This window comes from Coenobita brevimanus, chromosome 72 (assembly GCF_032717465.1).
Source record: "Coenobita brevimanus isolate Jiangsu-jjx chromosome 72, ASM3271746v2, whole genome shotgun sequence".
Taxonomy (NCBI): Eukaryota; Metazoa; Arthropoda; class Malacostraca; order Decapoda; family Coenobitidae; genus Coenobita; species Coenobita brevimanus.
This window is the reverse complement of record NC_137025.1, coordinates 991,135-1,007,500: the sequence shown is the minus strand read 5'-3', so window position 1 is coordinate 1,007,500 and position 16,366 is coordinate 991,135. Positions and strand designations below refer to the sequence as shown.

Genomic DNA, 16,366 nt, shown 5'->3' with positions numbered 1-16,366 from the left:
GGGATCACTTTACCTTGTATAGGTGTGAAAGCTTAGAGAGAGAGAGAGAGAGAGAGAGAATTATAAAAGTTCAGGAGAAATATAAAAAAGTAAGTGAGAATGAGGGGAGGGAAAGAAGAAAAGAAGGAGGAGGAGGAATAAATAGGAAGAAGGGAAGAAGAAGAATAGAGAGAGAAGAAGAATCGAAGAAGAAGAGAATAAGAGGAAGAGGAAGGAAGACAGATGGAGGGAATGAAGAGCAGAATCAAGAGGCATATCTAAGCGTGCTAACAGGTGCTGTGAACTAGGTATCAGAGCTCCAAGTATAGTTGTGAAAGCTGTAGGTAGGTGGGTAGGTAGGGAGGAGGGTATGTGGGTAGGTAGGTGGAGACGAGGGTGTGTGGGTGTGTAGGTAGGTAGGGAGGAGGGTGTGTGGGTGGGTTGGTAGGTAGGAAGGGAGGGTATGTGAGTAGGTAGGTAGGGAGGTGTGTGTGTAGGTAGGTTGATAGGTAGGAGGGTATGTGGGTGGGTTGGTAGGTAGGGAGGAGGGTATGTGGGTGTGTAGGTAGGTAGGGAGGAGGGTGTGTGGGTGGGTTGGTAGGTATGTAGGGAGGAGGGTATGTGGATGGGTTGGTAGGTATGGAGGGGTGTGTGTGGGTAAGTAGGTAGGTAGGTAAATTAAGAAAGGAAGGAGACAGGCAGGTAGGTAGGTTAACGTCCATAGGTAGGAGGGTGTGTAGGTAGGTAGGTAGGTACGTGGGCAAGGAAGGAGAGGTGTCGTGTTAGGTGTGTAGGTAAGTAGATGGGTAGGCAAGTAGGTAGGTAGAGGGGTAGGTAGATAGATGGGTAGGCAGGTAGACGGTTAGGTAGGTAGGTAAGTAGGTAGGTAGGTAAAAGAGTGAACATAAAAGAGGAAGAAAAGAGGAAGCTAAAGAAGGAGGGAGTAATGCTGAGAGAAGAGAGTCAGCGATAAACACACTGAAGTCAGCAGCGGGGGGGCGGATTCAGCAACTGGGTGGAGGGGTAAGAGGATAAGCATCAGACCTACCTACCTACCTACCTACCTACCTACCTGTCCATCCACCTTCCTTCCTCCTTTCCTTCCTTCCTACTTTCGTCCCTCCCTTCCTTCCCTGCAAGCTGGAGGTAGGAAAGTAGCAGGGGGTGGGTGATTAGGGTAGCCAGGGAGAGAGAGAGAGAGAGAGGACAAGGAAGGTGATGCAGTGTAGAACAGATATAGAAAAAAAAAACTAAAAGAGAGAGAGAGAGAGAGAGAGAGAGAGAGAGAGAGAGAGAGAGAGGCAGTGGAGCGGAAAGGAAGAGAGTGAGGCAGTCAGGTAGGTAGGTAGGTCGGCGGGTAGGTAGGTAGGTAGATAGATAGATGGGATAGATAGGCGGATACAGGTAGATGGATATTGATAGATAGATAGATAGATAGATAATTAGGATGATAAATAGGTACAGTTCATAGGTAGTTAGGCAAGTAGTCATGGAAGTAAGAGAGAGAGAGATACACTTACACTTCTTACTATATAGGTGTCCCGTCCCTTATTAGAAAGACTTGCTCTCTAATTACGGAAGTTAGAGAGAGAAAGAGAGAGACGGGGGGGATGGGGAGGGGTGAGGCAGGTGGTAGGAGTGAGGCAGGTGGCAGGGGTGAGGCAGGGAGACAGGGGTGAGGCAGAGTGGCAGAGGTGAGGCAGGGAGACAGAGGTAAGACAGGGTGGCAGGGGTGAGGCAGGGTGGCAGGGGTAAGGCAGGTGGCAGGGGTGAGGCAGGGAGGCAGTAGGGGTGAGGCAGGGATTAGGCAGGTGGCAGGCGGGGTGGTGGTGTAAGGGTGGAGTCGTAGGAGGTCCCTGTATGGTGAAGGAACGCGACCCCCCCCCTCTCTCTCTCTCACACACACACACACACACACACACACACACACTCACCTGCTAGAGTTGCGGGCAGGCCTCTGGTTCTGAATCGCTGTATTAACGCGGTGTGAAGTTCATCTATATACTTAATGGCTTCCTCAATCACCTCCACCTGTGAGAGAAAGTGAGAAAGTGAGTGAGGGAGAGAGAGAGAGAGAGAGAGAGAGAGAGAGAGAGAGATGTAGCCAGATGAAAGTGAGAGAGTAAGAAATGGACTGAGTGAGAGGAAGTGCGTGGGGAGGAGAGTCTGGAAGAATTATTTTATCTTTCGATTGAGAAATAAGAAAAAGAATAGTAGTAGCAGTGGTAATAGTAGTAGTAACAGCAGCAGTAGTAGTGGTAGTAGTAACACTATCACTCTCATAATCACAGTACCCCCCCCAAACTCAAAATTTCTTAATAATCAAAGGTCTGGAAACCTCACCTTTGACACCATATGTTTTTCTTGTAAGGAAGGTACCATATCTCTGAGCTTCTTAAACTCCTGCTTCTTGACCCGTCTTAACCTCGATCGCCTGTATTTCCGCACGATCCGAGACGCGTGCGGTCCTGAGGCAGCCTTCGCGTGGTGGTGGAGGAGTGTGGCGGGGGTGTGGTGGTGGTGGTGCGGCGGTGTGGTGGTGGTGTGGTGTGGAGGGAGGTGGGGATGCAGACCGCCACACATGCAGATGGAGGTGACGCAGACTTTGGGCTTCAGCTCCACCTGGGAAAAGAAATTGATTGGGTTAGATAGACAGGTGGATAGATAGATCAGTAGGTAGATAGATAGATAGATGGATAGATAGATAAATAGACATATGGATAGACACTTGCTTTACAGATGGAGGTGACGCATATTTTGGGTTTTATCGTCACCTGCGAAAAGAAATTGAGTTGATTAAATAGATAGATAGATAGACAGACAGATACTTCACAGGTGTACACAGTGAGATTACATGTTACAGTACTAAAGTGTGTAATTTGTGAAAGATTGTGAAATTGATCAGTAACTTGTGAAAAAAGGCTTTAAAATACTCTGGTTTACACACACACACACACACACATTATCTATCCACATACACATCAACACACACACACACACACACACACACACACACACACACACACACACCTGCTCTTCGCCGGAACAAATGTTATATGCTAATGAAGGGAGGAGTCTCTCTCTCTCTCTCTCTCTCTCTCTCTCTCTCTCTCTCTCTCTAATATTTTTTTTCTTTTTTTCAGGCTTGATCTGATAGCTGCTTCGTCGGGGGATGGTGAGTGTTAAAAATTATTATTATTATTATTATTATTATTATTATTATTTGCTGAATACGTTTTATGGTTTCTTATGTTTACTTTACTACTACTACTACTACTACTACTACTACTACTACTACTATTACTACTACTACCACCTCTTCTTCTTCTGCTATGATTACTACTACTACGACTGCTATTATTACTGCTACTGCCACCATTACTATTACTACTACTATTACTGCTACAACCACTACTGCTACTACTACTACTACTACTACTAATAATAATAATAATAATAATAATAATAAAAACCATTATTAGAATATTTCCATCGTCTCAGTAAATGTCATGTTATTTCGTATCTCATTTAACATTATTATTATTATTATTATTATTATTATTACGTTTAATGTGTTGTATTGATTTTATTGTTCTTCATGTTTTGTTATGTTAATGTTCATGTTCATCTAGTGTATTTTACTGTAATTATCGCCACAGGTAAGTTATTCTACAGGTGTTATAGGAATTTATATTAAGTAGATTTACCATATTTGATCGCTCTTACGTCATCGTTTAGCGAACCATCATCGTTTAGCGAACCATTATCGTTTAGCGGACCATTATCGTTTAGCGGACCTTTATTGTTTAACAGAATCGTATTTAAATGACGTTAATCCCACTCTAGCTCTTCTGATTAATCCTTATAAATCTCCAGTCTTTATTTATGTTTTGCACTTCTTCGTGACTATCATTCCATCTCATAATCCTTTGCTCTGTGTTCATACTGCCTTCCATTCTTGTACTGTTTCTCTCTCTCTCTCTCTCTCTCTCTCTCTCTCTCTCTCTCTCTCTCTTTCATTTACATCATCACGTTTCCAAAATTTTCTGATCCAGGTACTCAGCAAAAAATTTCCCAAAAAATGTCAAGCAACTGTTATTTTACGATTTATTTTTATTTTTTTTCGAAATTAAATCGTCTGGTTATCTACAAGGGGGATTTTTTTTTTTTTAAGGAAATTTAAACCTAATTATACTGTTAACTATAATATTTTTTTTCACGAATTATTATTTATTAATTAACATATCTTCTACTACTACTACTACTACTACTATTTACCATCATCAGTATTTGCTGTTCTTCGTATTATTTCACTCATTCACACTTCTCATTCATCATTCATTCCATCATTTTAGAGTTTCCGTACACACACACACACACACACACACACACAGGAGTAAAGAGTGTTAAATCTCATGCGCAGTTCGTCAGTTGCGCAATTTAGGGTGATTGCGCATTCTTGGGTATCGGATCTGTGTACGGACCTTGTATGTTGAGTTGGGTTGCACATACATACATACACATACATACCTACATCAGTGCGTACATACATACATCAGTGCATACATACATACATACGTACATACATCAGTGCATACATACATACATACGTACATACATATATACACTGATTACGTAACATTCATACATTCACATACCTAGTCATGGTGTTTGTATTTCTCTCTCTCTCTCTCTCTCTCTCTCTCTCTCTCAGGCGGGCTTGGCTGTGTCGTTCATCACCATATTCGTCACTCCATTCATTTCGGCTCCAGGGTGAGAGAGAGAGAGAGAGAGAGAGAGAGAGAGAAAAGACTGCAGATGTTGACGTGATAACTGGCCGAAAGATAGCTTAAATTAGAGATAGAGAGGGAAGTGTGTGTGTGTGTGTGTGTGTGTGTGTGTGTGTGTGTGTTTAACAGGTGGATATATGAATTATATCAAACTATAAATGCATATTATTAACACAAGCACACGCACACACACATGCACGCAAAAGCACACTCAGATCAGTTAAGAGAACCAGTGTACCTGATTCTCTCTCTCTCTCTCTCTCTCTCTCGTGATATCGCCTTAGGAATTAAGCCGAAAGGTGTTTGCAAATTTAATGAAAGAGAGAGAGAGAGAGAGAGAGAGAGAGTCTGAATTCCATAACTGACTCATACTACACTACACAAGCACACCTGTCCCACACCCACACACACCTGTCTCACTCCCACACCCTCACCTACACCCATCCTCACCCACACCTGTCTGACTCACCTTTCATTTAGAGTAATTAGGTTTGGGGTCAAGATGTAATTGATATAAATGTGATATTAGACTTTTATTATATAGCAAAGTGTGAAGGTGCAAAATCATTATTATTATTATTATTATTATTTTCATGTTTTGATACCGTATAAGAAGATTTATTAGTACATTATTAAGTTATTTTATTATTATTATTATTATTATTATTATTATTTTATCACTGTCATCTTCATACTCCCTGTCCTTCACAAGTTTTACTACAAAAATAATCAGTAGTAAGAGACCCATATAGAAAATAATAATAATAATAATAATAATAATAATATCTTCCCGGGTCTCCCCCCCCCAAGGCCACCTGTGTCCTCAGCCAATCAGAATTCGAGGCGACAGGTGTATCTGGCTTCTGATTGGTCGAGCCTGGGGCGGGGGCGGGGCTGTGAGAGAGAGAAAGAGAGAGAGAGAGAGAGAGAATGATGAAGATGAAAAGGATAGTTGTATTTTGAGATAGATAGATAGACGGATAGATAGAGAGGTGGGATTGGAAATGCACTAATAATAATAATAATAATAATAAATAACTGCCTGATAATTTGCGCGCACACACACACACACACACACACACACATTCCCCCCCCTCTCTCTCTTAGCTAAGGGTACAAAACTTCCTTCAAAATCCCAGGTGAATCCAAAAGGGGGAGTTCAAACAAGAGAAGTTGGCTACAAAGGCGCTTGATTTTGGATTCTGTTGGTCTTGTATTCGTCCGCGTTTGTATTTAAGTTTTGTATTCCTCGCTTTGTATTCAAGGGTATTCGATGGCCTTTGAATTCCCTGAAGTCTTGTATTCGTCAGTTTACGGACTCAAATATTTCTGTGGATGTTGTATTCTTTAGCTGTCTGTTACGTGTTAATGGCTTTGTATTCCTCCAGTTTTTGTATTCATCCTGGCCTTGAACTTCCAGGTTTTGTGTTCCTTGCCTTTTTGCACTCCCACAGTTTGCATTCGTCACATTTTCTTTTATTGTGTCATGGTTTTGTATTCCTTTTTTTAGAATTCAAGAAGGTTCAAGTTTCACCAGTTTTGTATTCCTCCTGGTCTTTATATTTCTCCTGCTTTTGTATTCCTGTGTGTGTTGTATTCTTATGAAGCTTTGTATTCCTCAGGGAGTTGGATTCTACCTATTTGTACTCCTGCTTGTGTAATATATATCGTGGTCTTGTATTTTTCGGGTTTTGTATTCCTCCTTAATTACAGAAGGCTTTGTATTCCCGATTTTGGATTCATTTTATCCCTCTGTTTTTTGTGGTTTCCCAGTTTCCAATTTGAATTCATTTTGTAATTTTCCTGGGGTTTTGTATTCCTCCAAGCTTTAGTATCGTCCTGTGGGTTTGTATTCGTCCGCGTTTTGAATTCCAGGTTGTTCATCTCACTGTATTTCACTTTGTATTCAGTCCTGTATTCCTTCTAAATTTTGTATTCCTTCGCGGCTTTGTGTTTTTTGTAATGCTGTATTTCCTCTGGTTTTGTATTCAGTTAATCTTTCTCGTTCAGGTTTTGTATTCCCTTAGTTTTGTATTTCCAAGATTTTGTATTCTTCCTGGTTTTGTACTCCAGGTCCTGTAGTTTCCTTGCATCTTTTTCTTTTGGATTTGTATTCCTCCTGTTTTTCTGTCTTGGTTTTGTATTCTTCCTGGTTGTGCATTCGTTGTATTCCTCTTAGCTTTGTATTCCTTGTGCTTCTGTATTATACCAAGTCGTGGCGTTTCAAAGTATTTCCTTCGTTTTGTATTCCTCCTGGTTTTGTATTCCTTGCGCTTTGTATTCCCCCTGGCTTTGTACTCCTTGTAATCTTGCAGGTTTTACATTCCTTGTACTCTTCCAGGTATTGTATTCTTTGTGTTCCTCTAGGCTTGTATTCCTGTATTTCTATTTTTGTATTCCTCTTGGTGTTGTATTCCCTGTATTCCTCCCAGTTTTGTATTCCTTGTCGTATCCCATCAGTTTTTTCTTTTCCGTATTTTCTCCCGATTATGTATTCTTGTATTCCTCCCGGTTTTGTATTCCTTCTTGTATTCCTCAGGGTTTTGTATTCTTGGTATAACTCCTGATTTTATGTATCCTTGTATTCCTTCTGGTTTTGTGTTCCTGTGTTCATTCCGATTTTGTATTCCTCCCGGTTTTGAATTCTTTGTATTCCCACTGGTTTTGTATTACTTCCTGTATTCTTTGGAATTTTGTATTCCTTCATATGTTCCTTCTTGTATTCCTTCCGGTTTTGGAATCTCGATTCTGTCCTTCCTGAATTTGTGTATTCCTGGTTTTGTATTCCCCCTGAATTTCTTAATATTCCAGTTTTGTATTCCTCCCAATTTTGTATTCATTGTATTCCTCCTGGTTTTTATTCCTGAATTCCTCCCAATTTTGTATTCCTTATATTCCTTCCTTCTTGTATTCCAGTTTTGTATTCCTCCCAGTTTTGTATTCCTTCCTTGTATTCCTCCCAGTTTTGTATTCCTTTCTTCTTGTATTCCTCCCAGTTTTGTATTCATTCCTTCTTGTATTCCTCCCGGTTTTGTATTCCTTCCTTCTTGTATTCCTCCCAGTTTTGTATTCCTCCCTGTTTTGTATTCCTTTTTGTATCCCCGTGTGAGCCCCGATAGCCGAACTTTCACTTCCAGCCGAGCGTAGACAAACTCCTGAGCCCGTCCTTGCCCACTTCAAATACTCCCCTGCAACGGACACAAAAAAACCGTCTCAAACCCCACGCCAAGGACACGTACCATTTTGAATTCGAGGGATTGACACTCCTAGGCCCCGGCGCGTGTGTCAGGGTGTCGGGGAGGGGCGGGATTGACACACGGAGAGGGATTTTGCGACACCCTCCCTTCGCAGCACTCGCGCGTACACGTCCACTCTAGACACAGGCACACGGCACACTGAGCGGGTTTGGTTCGGCGCGGCTGCTTTAGTGGACAAGGGAGGTACGTATAAAGGGAAGGGAGGGAGGGAGACATAGAGGGGAGGGAGGGAGGGAGATATAAAGGGGAGGGAGGAAGGTATAAAGGGAAGGCAGGGAGGGAGACGTAAAGGGAAGGCAGGGAAGCATAAAGGGAAGGGAGAGAGGAAGGCATAAAGGGAGGGGAGAGAGGAAGAACGAGATAATCTTGGAAGGAAGACAAAGAATGGAATAAGGGAGAAATTTGAAGCTATATTCAGAGAGAAGAAGGGAGGTGGTGGTTGAGTGGTGAGAGGTGTTGGCTTCAGTCCTAAAAGACGTGAGATCGAGCCCAGACAATTCGCATTTCGTTGTAACAGGCATGGCTAATCTACCACAAGACCCACCATGTTACAAAAGTACCCCCGCTAATACCACCAGTAAAGTTCGCCTTTTGAGCACGTGACGAGCGAGCGAGCGAGCGTTTGTACATACGCCTGTCATCATAATTTCGTCTTAATGTAAACTTCCAGCATTTCTGGTGAGGTAAGTGATCAATAACAGAAGAATAATTGAGCAGAAACATATAATTTCAGGTTTTCTCACACGTACACACGCGCGTGCGCTCGTACAATCAACATATGAAAGTGAAAACGCACCTCGCACGTACCACTTACATAGTAAAATCGATTTGATAGTGGAGCATGTCAGTTGAAGCCCTTGATACCTTCTCTTGGAAAGCTGGAATTCCAAGGTGTTTCTTTGATCTGACGAGTAAATATATAGCTAAAAATATAATTTATTGAGTGTACCTACTACCTGGTGAAGGAATCTTTTTTTCTGTCTCACATAGTATTGGCCTTTGAAAACCATCGTGGCTGGGCTGGGTTGGGTTGTGTTGGGCCACTTATTTCTCAGCTGAATGTGGAGTAAACATTGCTTCGCACGCTCGTAATATCACCAGTCAGGTTTATCGCCAGGTCAGGAGAGTAGGGAGCCATGTCAGGAGAGTAGAGAGTCAGGTCAGGAGAGTAGGAAGCCTGCTGGACCTGTGTGATCCCGTGTTTGGCCAAAAAATCCTGGATGAGATGGGGTGAGTGGGCTGGAGCTTTGTCGTGGTGATGCCAGTCCTCTGCCTCCCACGACTCGTGTCCCTTGTGTGGCACTGCATTCCGTAGGCGACAGAGAACTCCCAGACTGTACTCTTTAATGACTGTTAGGCTCTCTGGAGCGTAGTCGTAATGAACAACACCCTGTAGTCGAAAAGAAAAACTGTCAGCATGACCTTTATCTTGCGCAGAATGTCCCTTGCCTTCTTTGGCCATAGTTTCATCATCAAAAGCCTGCGGAATCTTCCTGGTGGTTTCAGATTGCATGTCGCCAAGTTTTTGATAGAACTTTTTGACAGACTCTGACACAGTAACAATTCTATATTTGCTCGGTCGTTGCAGCACAAAACGAATATGCAGCAGGTAAGAACACAACCTCAGACGCTGCTCGGCATTGACTGAGCAGGGTGGCAGTGCTAAAGGTATTCCAAGATGCACACATTGTTTCAAGGACACACTTCACTGAGTTGCATCCTCTTGTTCCAAGCGGTTGACGAGAAAAAATATATGTATGATCATCACGAGCGAGCGAGTGATGTTTACTCTCAGTTAAGTTTGCAATGAGCAGCCCGGCCCGACCCGACCATTATGCTGAGCAGAAGCTAATAAGTTTACTCCCATGAGAAGTAGAGTCTTTCTTCATGTGATATATTCGTTCAATAAATTTTGTCAAATAAAAATTCACCCATAAAGGCATAGGAACCCCTTGGAATCTCGAGTTTTCCAAGGGAGTGTTTGGCTGTACCTGGTGAACTCCTGAATTATGAAATCAAAGTAAAAAAGATTTTCCGTTGTAACACTGTTTTTTTGATAACTAATAATTAAATATCAGAGAGTCCGCCTATAACTTTCTTATCAGAGGGAAATCGTGTTAACATGGCGCTCGCTCGCTCGTCACGCCCTCACAAAGCACACTTTTCTGATTGGATACTTTTCGATCAGACCTCATATTCACTACCGACGGTGGGTATTAGCACCGAAGTGGTGACATGCGTGGGAGTGTGGCAGGTACATGAACTGCTGAGACTTAGGGAACAGACCATTAAGAATATGCCAGAGAGAGAGAGAGTATACTTGCTTATGCGATATATAGATTGTTACGATAGATATATAGATTTTACGATAGATATTTACCAGGAAGGGAGGAAGATGAATCCTTAGGCGCTTCACCACGAGGGGTTTCCTCCTTAGTAAAGTAAATCAGAGTAAAGAAGTAAAGTAAATTATTGGTACTTCTTTACTATAAAAAAAAATTAACTGCTAAAGAGGTCTTATGAGAGAGAGAGAGAGAGAATTCACACACCACCACCTGAGTTAATGATATTTTAATTCCATATCCCTGTGAGTGACCTGGCTTGACCTCCAGCCCCCCAATTTCCCCCCCCTCTCCTCCTTTGCCCTTCCCCTCCCTTTCCTCCTCCCCCTCGCCCCCTTCCTTTCTTCCTCCCCCTCCCCTTCCCATTCCTTCCCCCTTTTTGCGCCACTCCCACCTCCCCCCTTCCACCCCACTCCCTCTTCCCTTCCCCTCAGCTGTCTATCTGTCTCTGTCTGTCTATCTATCCATCTGTTTATGTCTGTCTTGTGTTTCTCGTTTGTATATTCTTTCTCTCCATTGTCTCCCTCCCTCCCTATCTGTCTCTCTCTACCTCCCTCCCTCCTTCCTTCCTTCCTTCCTTCCTTCCTCTCTTTCTTTCCTCTCTCCTCCATCTTTTCACTTTCTTTTTCTTATGCTTCCCCCCCCCTTTTTTTCTCTCCCTCCGTCTTTCTCTTCCCTCCATTCTTTCCTTCACGCTTTCCCTTCCTCTCTCTTTCCCCTTTCCTCCCTTACTTTCCTTCCCTCAGATTTTTCTCCCCTCCCTCCCTCCCCATCCACTGTTTCATTCCTTCCCAGTGTTTTTCCCCCTCCCTCTCCCCTGCTGTCCTTCCCTCCCTCCTCCTCCTCTTCTTCTCCCTCTTCCCTCATTCCCTGCCTCCCTCCCCCATCCTCTTTCCTCTCCTCTATAGTCTCCCTTTCTCTCTCTCTTCTATCTTTTCCTCCCCTTATACTTCTCTCTCTACCCCCTTTTGTCTCCTCACCTTCCCTCCTGTCCATTTCACCATCTTTCCATCCACCCTCTCCACTCTCTCTAATTCCCTCCCTCCCACCGTCTCTCTCCCTCTTCCTACCCTCCCTCCCTCCCTCCTTCTCTCCTTCCCTCCCTCCCTCCTTCTCTCCCTACTCGTGCTCAGCCAAGCGAGGTGGCCGCCTGGAGATGGGATGGCCTGATCGTGGGGAGGGGAGAGGGACGTCAAAGCACCCTGTTTCAGTTTTTATTTTATTTATTTCCGTCATTTATTCGTTTATTTATCCACCTCTTACACCTGCGTCTGATTATTTAGAGTTTATTCTTTATCTGACACTCATGGAATTTGTCCCAGGTGGAATATATATGTGAAAAAATTGGAGAAACTTTGAGGTATGAACAACATTTGGCGTCCACATTTTTCTGATCGACTCCTCTCCTTCTTTATTTTTTTTTTACCCATTTATCCCTTTATTTATTAGCTTCTTATACTTATGCCTGATTATTTAATGTTTATTCTTTATCTGACACCCGTGGAATTAGCTCTGGGTGGAAAATAAATGTGACAAAATTGAAAAAACTTTGAGACATAATCTGTATTTAGCGTCCACTTTTCTACGATCGACTCCCATTCTCCTTTATTATTTTTTAACCTATTTATCGCGTTATTTATTAGCTTTTCACACCTGTGCCTGATTATTTAAACTTTATTCTGTGTCTGCCAGTCGTGGAATTTGCTCTGAATGGAAAATAGATGTGAAAAAATTAAAAAAAAAGAAAAAAAGTTACCATTGGCATCCACATTTTCTGATCAGCTCCCCCATTCTCCTTTATTTTCAATTTTTTACCCATTTATCCTTCTAGTTATCAGATTTTTACACTTTTGTATGATTATTTATTGTTTATCCTTTATCCGACACTCGTGAATTTTGCTGTAGCTGGAAAATATATGTGACAAAAATGAAAAAATAAAAAAGTCGAGCTCTATGTATGGCAACTTCATCCCTCGTTGGACACTCATTCTTTTCCATTTTATTTTTTTCTCATTTATCTTTTTATTCATCTACTTTCTCCACCTCCACATGAATAAATAAAAGTTAATTCTATGAGCAGTGGGTGGAATTTGCTTTTGGTGCAGTAATCGTGTGGAAATAATGAAGGAAAATAATTGATAAGCAACCCTATATTTGGCATCTCATTTTCTTCGGTCAGTTGCTCATCTCCTTCACTTCTTAATCACTCGTTTATTTATTTATTTATTTATTTAATTATTCATTTATGCATCTTCTATACCTCCTTCTCAATTAGTGAATAAATAGTTGTGTAAATTATTGAAGAAGATAAAAACTTAAAATGTGAGCATCATCTGGCAGCCATTATTATTATCTTTCTGTCCACTAGGCATTCTTATTTTCTTTTCTTTATTTTTATCCACTTATTCATTTATTCATCCACCTGTGACACCTCCACCTGAGTAAATCACGCCTGCTCCACACCTGACTTCAGTGGAATTCTCCCTGAGTGGATTAACTGTGGAAAAAACTGAGGAAAATCATGAAGGCCTGGACCATTTCGACCACAAATATTATTATTATTATTATTATTATTATTACTACTACTACTACTACTACTACTACTACTACAACTACTACTACTACTACTATATTATTATTATTATTATTATTATTATTGGTTCGGTTCGCCTCTCTGCTATCTTTTAGTGTTGTCTGGATTTGTGATGTTTTTTAAGTTATTTTTTTTCCTTGGGTTCTGTGTTTTTCTGGATGTTTTTTGGGGGCTTGTGTGTGTGTGTGTGTGTGTGTGTGTGTGTGTAAGAGAGAGAGAGAGAGAGAGAGAGAGAGAGAGAGAGAGAGAGAGAGAGAGCATTGTTTCTGTCGTACAATTAAAGTATTTTGATCTAAGGTTAGGTTAGGTTAATTAAGGTTGGGTTAGTTTGGGTTGGGTTGGGTTGGGTTAGGTTGGGTTGGGGTGATAGATAGATAGATAGATAAAGCAAGTCATTTAACACAAAAATTGACACTGGCTCCAAATTGAACAAGAAGAATAACATTTATTACGTGTTAAGAACTTTGCCTGAGGAAGAGGGTGGTGATGATGATGATGAGGAGGAGGAGGAGGAGGGAAATAGTAGTGGTGGTAGAGGAGGGAATGATGGTGATGATGAGGATGATAGAGGAGGTGTAGGAGGAGGAGCAGGAGGAGAGGGAAGAGGAGGAGGAGAAGGAGGAAGAGGAGAGTAGTGCTGGTGGTGGTGGTGGTGGTGGAGGCTTGTCTGATTACGTACCTTATATGGATAGGTGAGGGGGGAGGGGAGGGGGTTATCCTCTCCCCCTCCCCTCCCCCAACTCTCCTCTCTTCGTTCACTTCTCTCTTCCTTCTTCTTTCCTCCTCTTCCTTCCTCTCCTTCTCTTCCCTGTGCTCTTCAGTTCTGTTTTCTTCCCTTCCATTCCAGTCTCTCTTCCTCTCTTCTCTTTTTCTTTTCTCTCCCTTTCCTCCCCTTCCCTTCCCTTCCCTTCCTTTCCCCTCCCTTCCCTTTCCTTCCCTTCCTTTCCCCTCCCTTCCCTTCCCTTCCCTTCCCTTCCCATCCTCATTCTCTTATCTTCTCATCTTTCTCCCTCCCACATCATCTCTTTCCTCCACCATAACCCTCTCCACTTCCCTTCCCTCCCTTTTTCCTCCCCCTCCCTCCCTTCCATACTTAAAATCCCTCCCCCACCGCAAATCCTCCCCCACCCTTCTCTCTCCACCCCTACCCTTTCTTAACCTTCCCATCTCCCTCTCCCTTCCCCCTCCGCCACCCTCCCTCTCCCCCTTTACCATTCCTAAACCCCCTCCCCATCACACCCTCTGCCTCTCCCCTTTCTCCTCCGCCTCCTCTCCCCCTCTCCCCTTCCCTTCCCATTTCCCTACCTTCCCCTTTTCCTCCCCCACCCCCACCCTTCCCCCCTCCCTCTCTATCCCCCCTGTTCCCCCCACTCCCTCTCCCCTTCCTCCTCCCCCCCTCACCCTTTTATCCCTCCCCTCCCCCCCCCGACAGAACAGGCTTGGATAGGTACTTGTGGGAGGAATGGACTCTCTCTCTCTCTCTCTCTCTCTCTCTCTCTCTCTCTCTCTCTCTCTCTCTCTCTCTCTCTCTCTCTCTCTCTCTCTCTCTCTCTCTCACACACACACACACACACACACACACACACACACACACACACACACACATTTTTGGTCCCTACCCCTTCAAAAAAAATAAAACACACAGATACTCCTTTCACCTTAACTTGGCCCAGATTTTCGTCCTTTGGCAGCTGATTTCACGTAGCTCAGAGGCAGGAAAAGACAATGCTACGGCCCTACATCCTTTCCGTAGCACCTCTTCGTGACTAGCATGTTTTTGTGTTAATCTGTCGTTACAACTCTGCATTCCCGATGAGGCGATGGCAATTTTAGGCCAAGTTAGGGTGAAATGAGTATACAGGAAGAAGAAAAGGAGGAGGAGGAGGAGGAGGAGGAAAAAGAAGAAGAAGAGGAGGAGGAGGAGGAGGAGGAGGAAGAAGAAGTGGAAGAGGAAGAAGAAGAGGAGGAGGAGGAGGAAGAAGTGGAAGAAGAAGAAGAGGAGGAGGAAGTAGTACAAGAAGAAATGGAGAAGAAGGAGTAAGAAGGGGAAGAAGAGGAGGAGGAGGAGGAAGAGGAGGAGAATAGAGAGAGAAGAAGAATATATCCAAGTGAGAGGCTTCTTATAAACACTTAAAATATGTGTCCGAATTAGGAATAGGACAAGGATAGGCAGTGAGGGTGTCAAGCGCTTGTTCCTTTGCGATTCATTCTGTATTCTCTCTCTCTCTCTCTCTCTCTCTCTCTCTCTCTCTCTCTCTCTCTCTCTCTCTCTCTCTCTCTCTCTCTCTCTCTCTCTCTCTCGTGCTAACAGGTAGGTTTAGATTGATAACTTGGTACAGGTGAAATTCATTGTTTTCTGCATACCTGTCGCCCTGAGAGAGAGAGAGAGAGAGGGAGGGGGGGGATGGAGGGAGGAAGGGAGAGAGAGAGAGGGAGAGGGAGGGGAGAGAAATAGACTGCAGAGATTATGTGTAAATTGGTTGACTGATAGATACCTTGAATGAGCGAGAAAAGTGTGTGTGTGTGTGTGTGTGTGTGTGTGTGTGTGTGTGTGTGTGTGTGTGTGAGAGAGAGGGAGAGAGAAATAGGGTGTAGGACTGGAAGAAGGTGTACCCATTTGTTGTAAGGGTGTCTGGTGGGTCTGGCCCATTTGTTTTCCCCCCTCCCCCTCCCTTTCCCCCTCCCCTCCCCTCCCCCTAGTGATTTTGAAGGGGGGGAGACATCACCACCTGGGAAGGGATCGAGTTACAGGGTGGGGTCAAGAATTAGTGGTGTTCTGTGTGCCCTTTCCTCCTTGGACAATTCGCTAACTTTTAACCCAACTGTAGCTGTATAAAAAAAAAAAAAATCTTGTGTATTAATTTATTTGATGAGGAGGTTCCCTAACACCTGTTCCTTAGCGATTTATTTTGCGTACTGTACACGTACTTTCTCTAGTATGTTGCCTGAATCATTCCAATATTGCCATCCTCTGCATGAATAATATATAAACGGATATTAGCCAGCCATATCCGAGAATAAATCGCTAAGGGAGAGATGTTAGGGAGTCTCCTTACCTGGCGAGAAAAAGGAATCTTGGAGGTTCGATCTAAGAAAGGTGTTAACCAGCCATATCCAAGCATAAATCGCTAAGGAAGAGATGTTAGGGAGTCTCCTTACCTGGCGAGAAAAAGGAATCTTGGAAAGGTGTTAAGAAAGTCATTGGGCTGAAAAGGTGATGGGAGAAAAAAAAAATGGAGATGGAAGGATGACGAGGAAATTGAAGAAGAAATATGGACTGAATTAAATAGTGAACTGATAGGACTGGGAGAAAATGCAAAAAAAAAATTGAACAAAGGATTACGATAAATTTAAAAAGAAAAAGGTAATTGAACTGAAAGGGTTATGAAAAAAAAAAAAAAAAAA

The 16,366-nt window shown here is 43.0% G+C and overlaps 1 protein-coding gene across 1 annotated transcript in view; it reads right to left on the bottom strand.

Annotated features, from left to right (window-relative positions):
• LOC145407178 (uncharacterized) overlaps positions 1–8,103 on the bottom strand; it is a 29,844-nt gene extending 21,741 nt beyond the window's left edge. Inside the window, exons 1-3 of the mRNA XM_080278208.1 lie at positions 8,009–8,103; positions 2,323–2,601; positions 1,910–2,010 (exon numbers count right to left, since the gene is read on the bottom strand). Of these exons, the coding sequence (XP_080134334.1) occupies positions 1,910–2,010; positions 2,323–2,601; positions 8,009–8,011 (383 nt within the window). The 5' untranslated portion in view covers positions 8,012–8,103. The remainder of the gene's footprint in view (positions 1–1,909; positions 2,011–2,322; positions 2,602–8,008) is intronic.
• Positions 8,104–16,366: the final 8,263 nt, after the last annotated feature.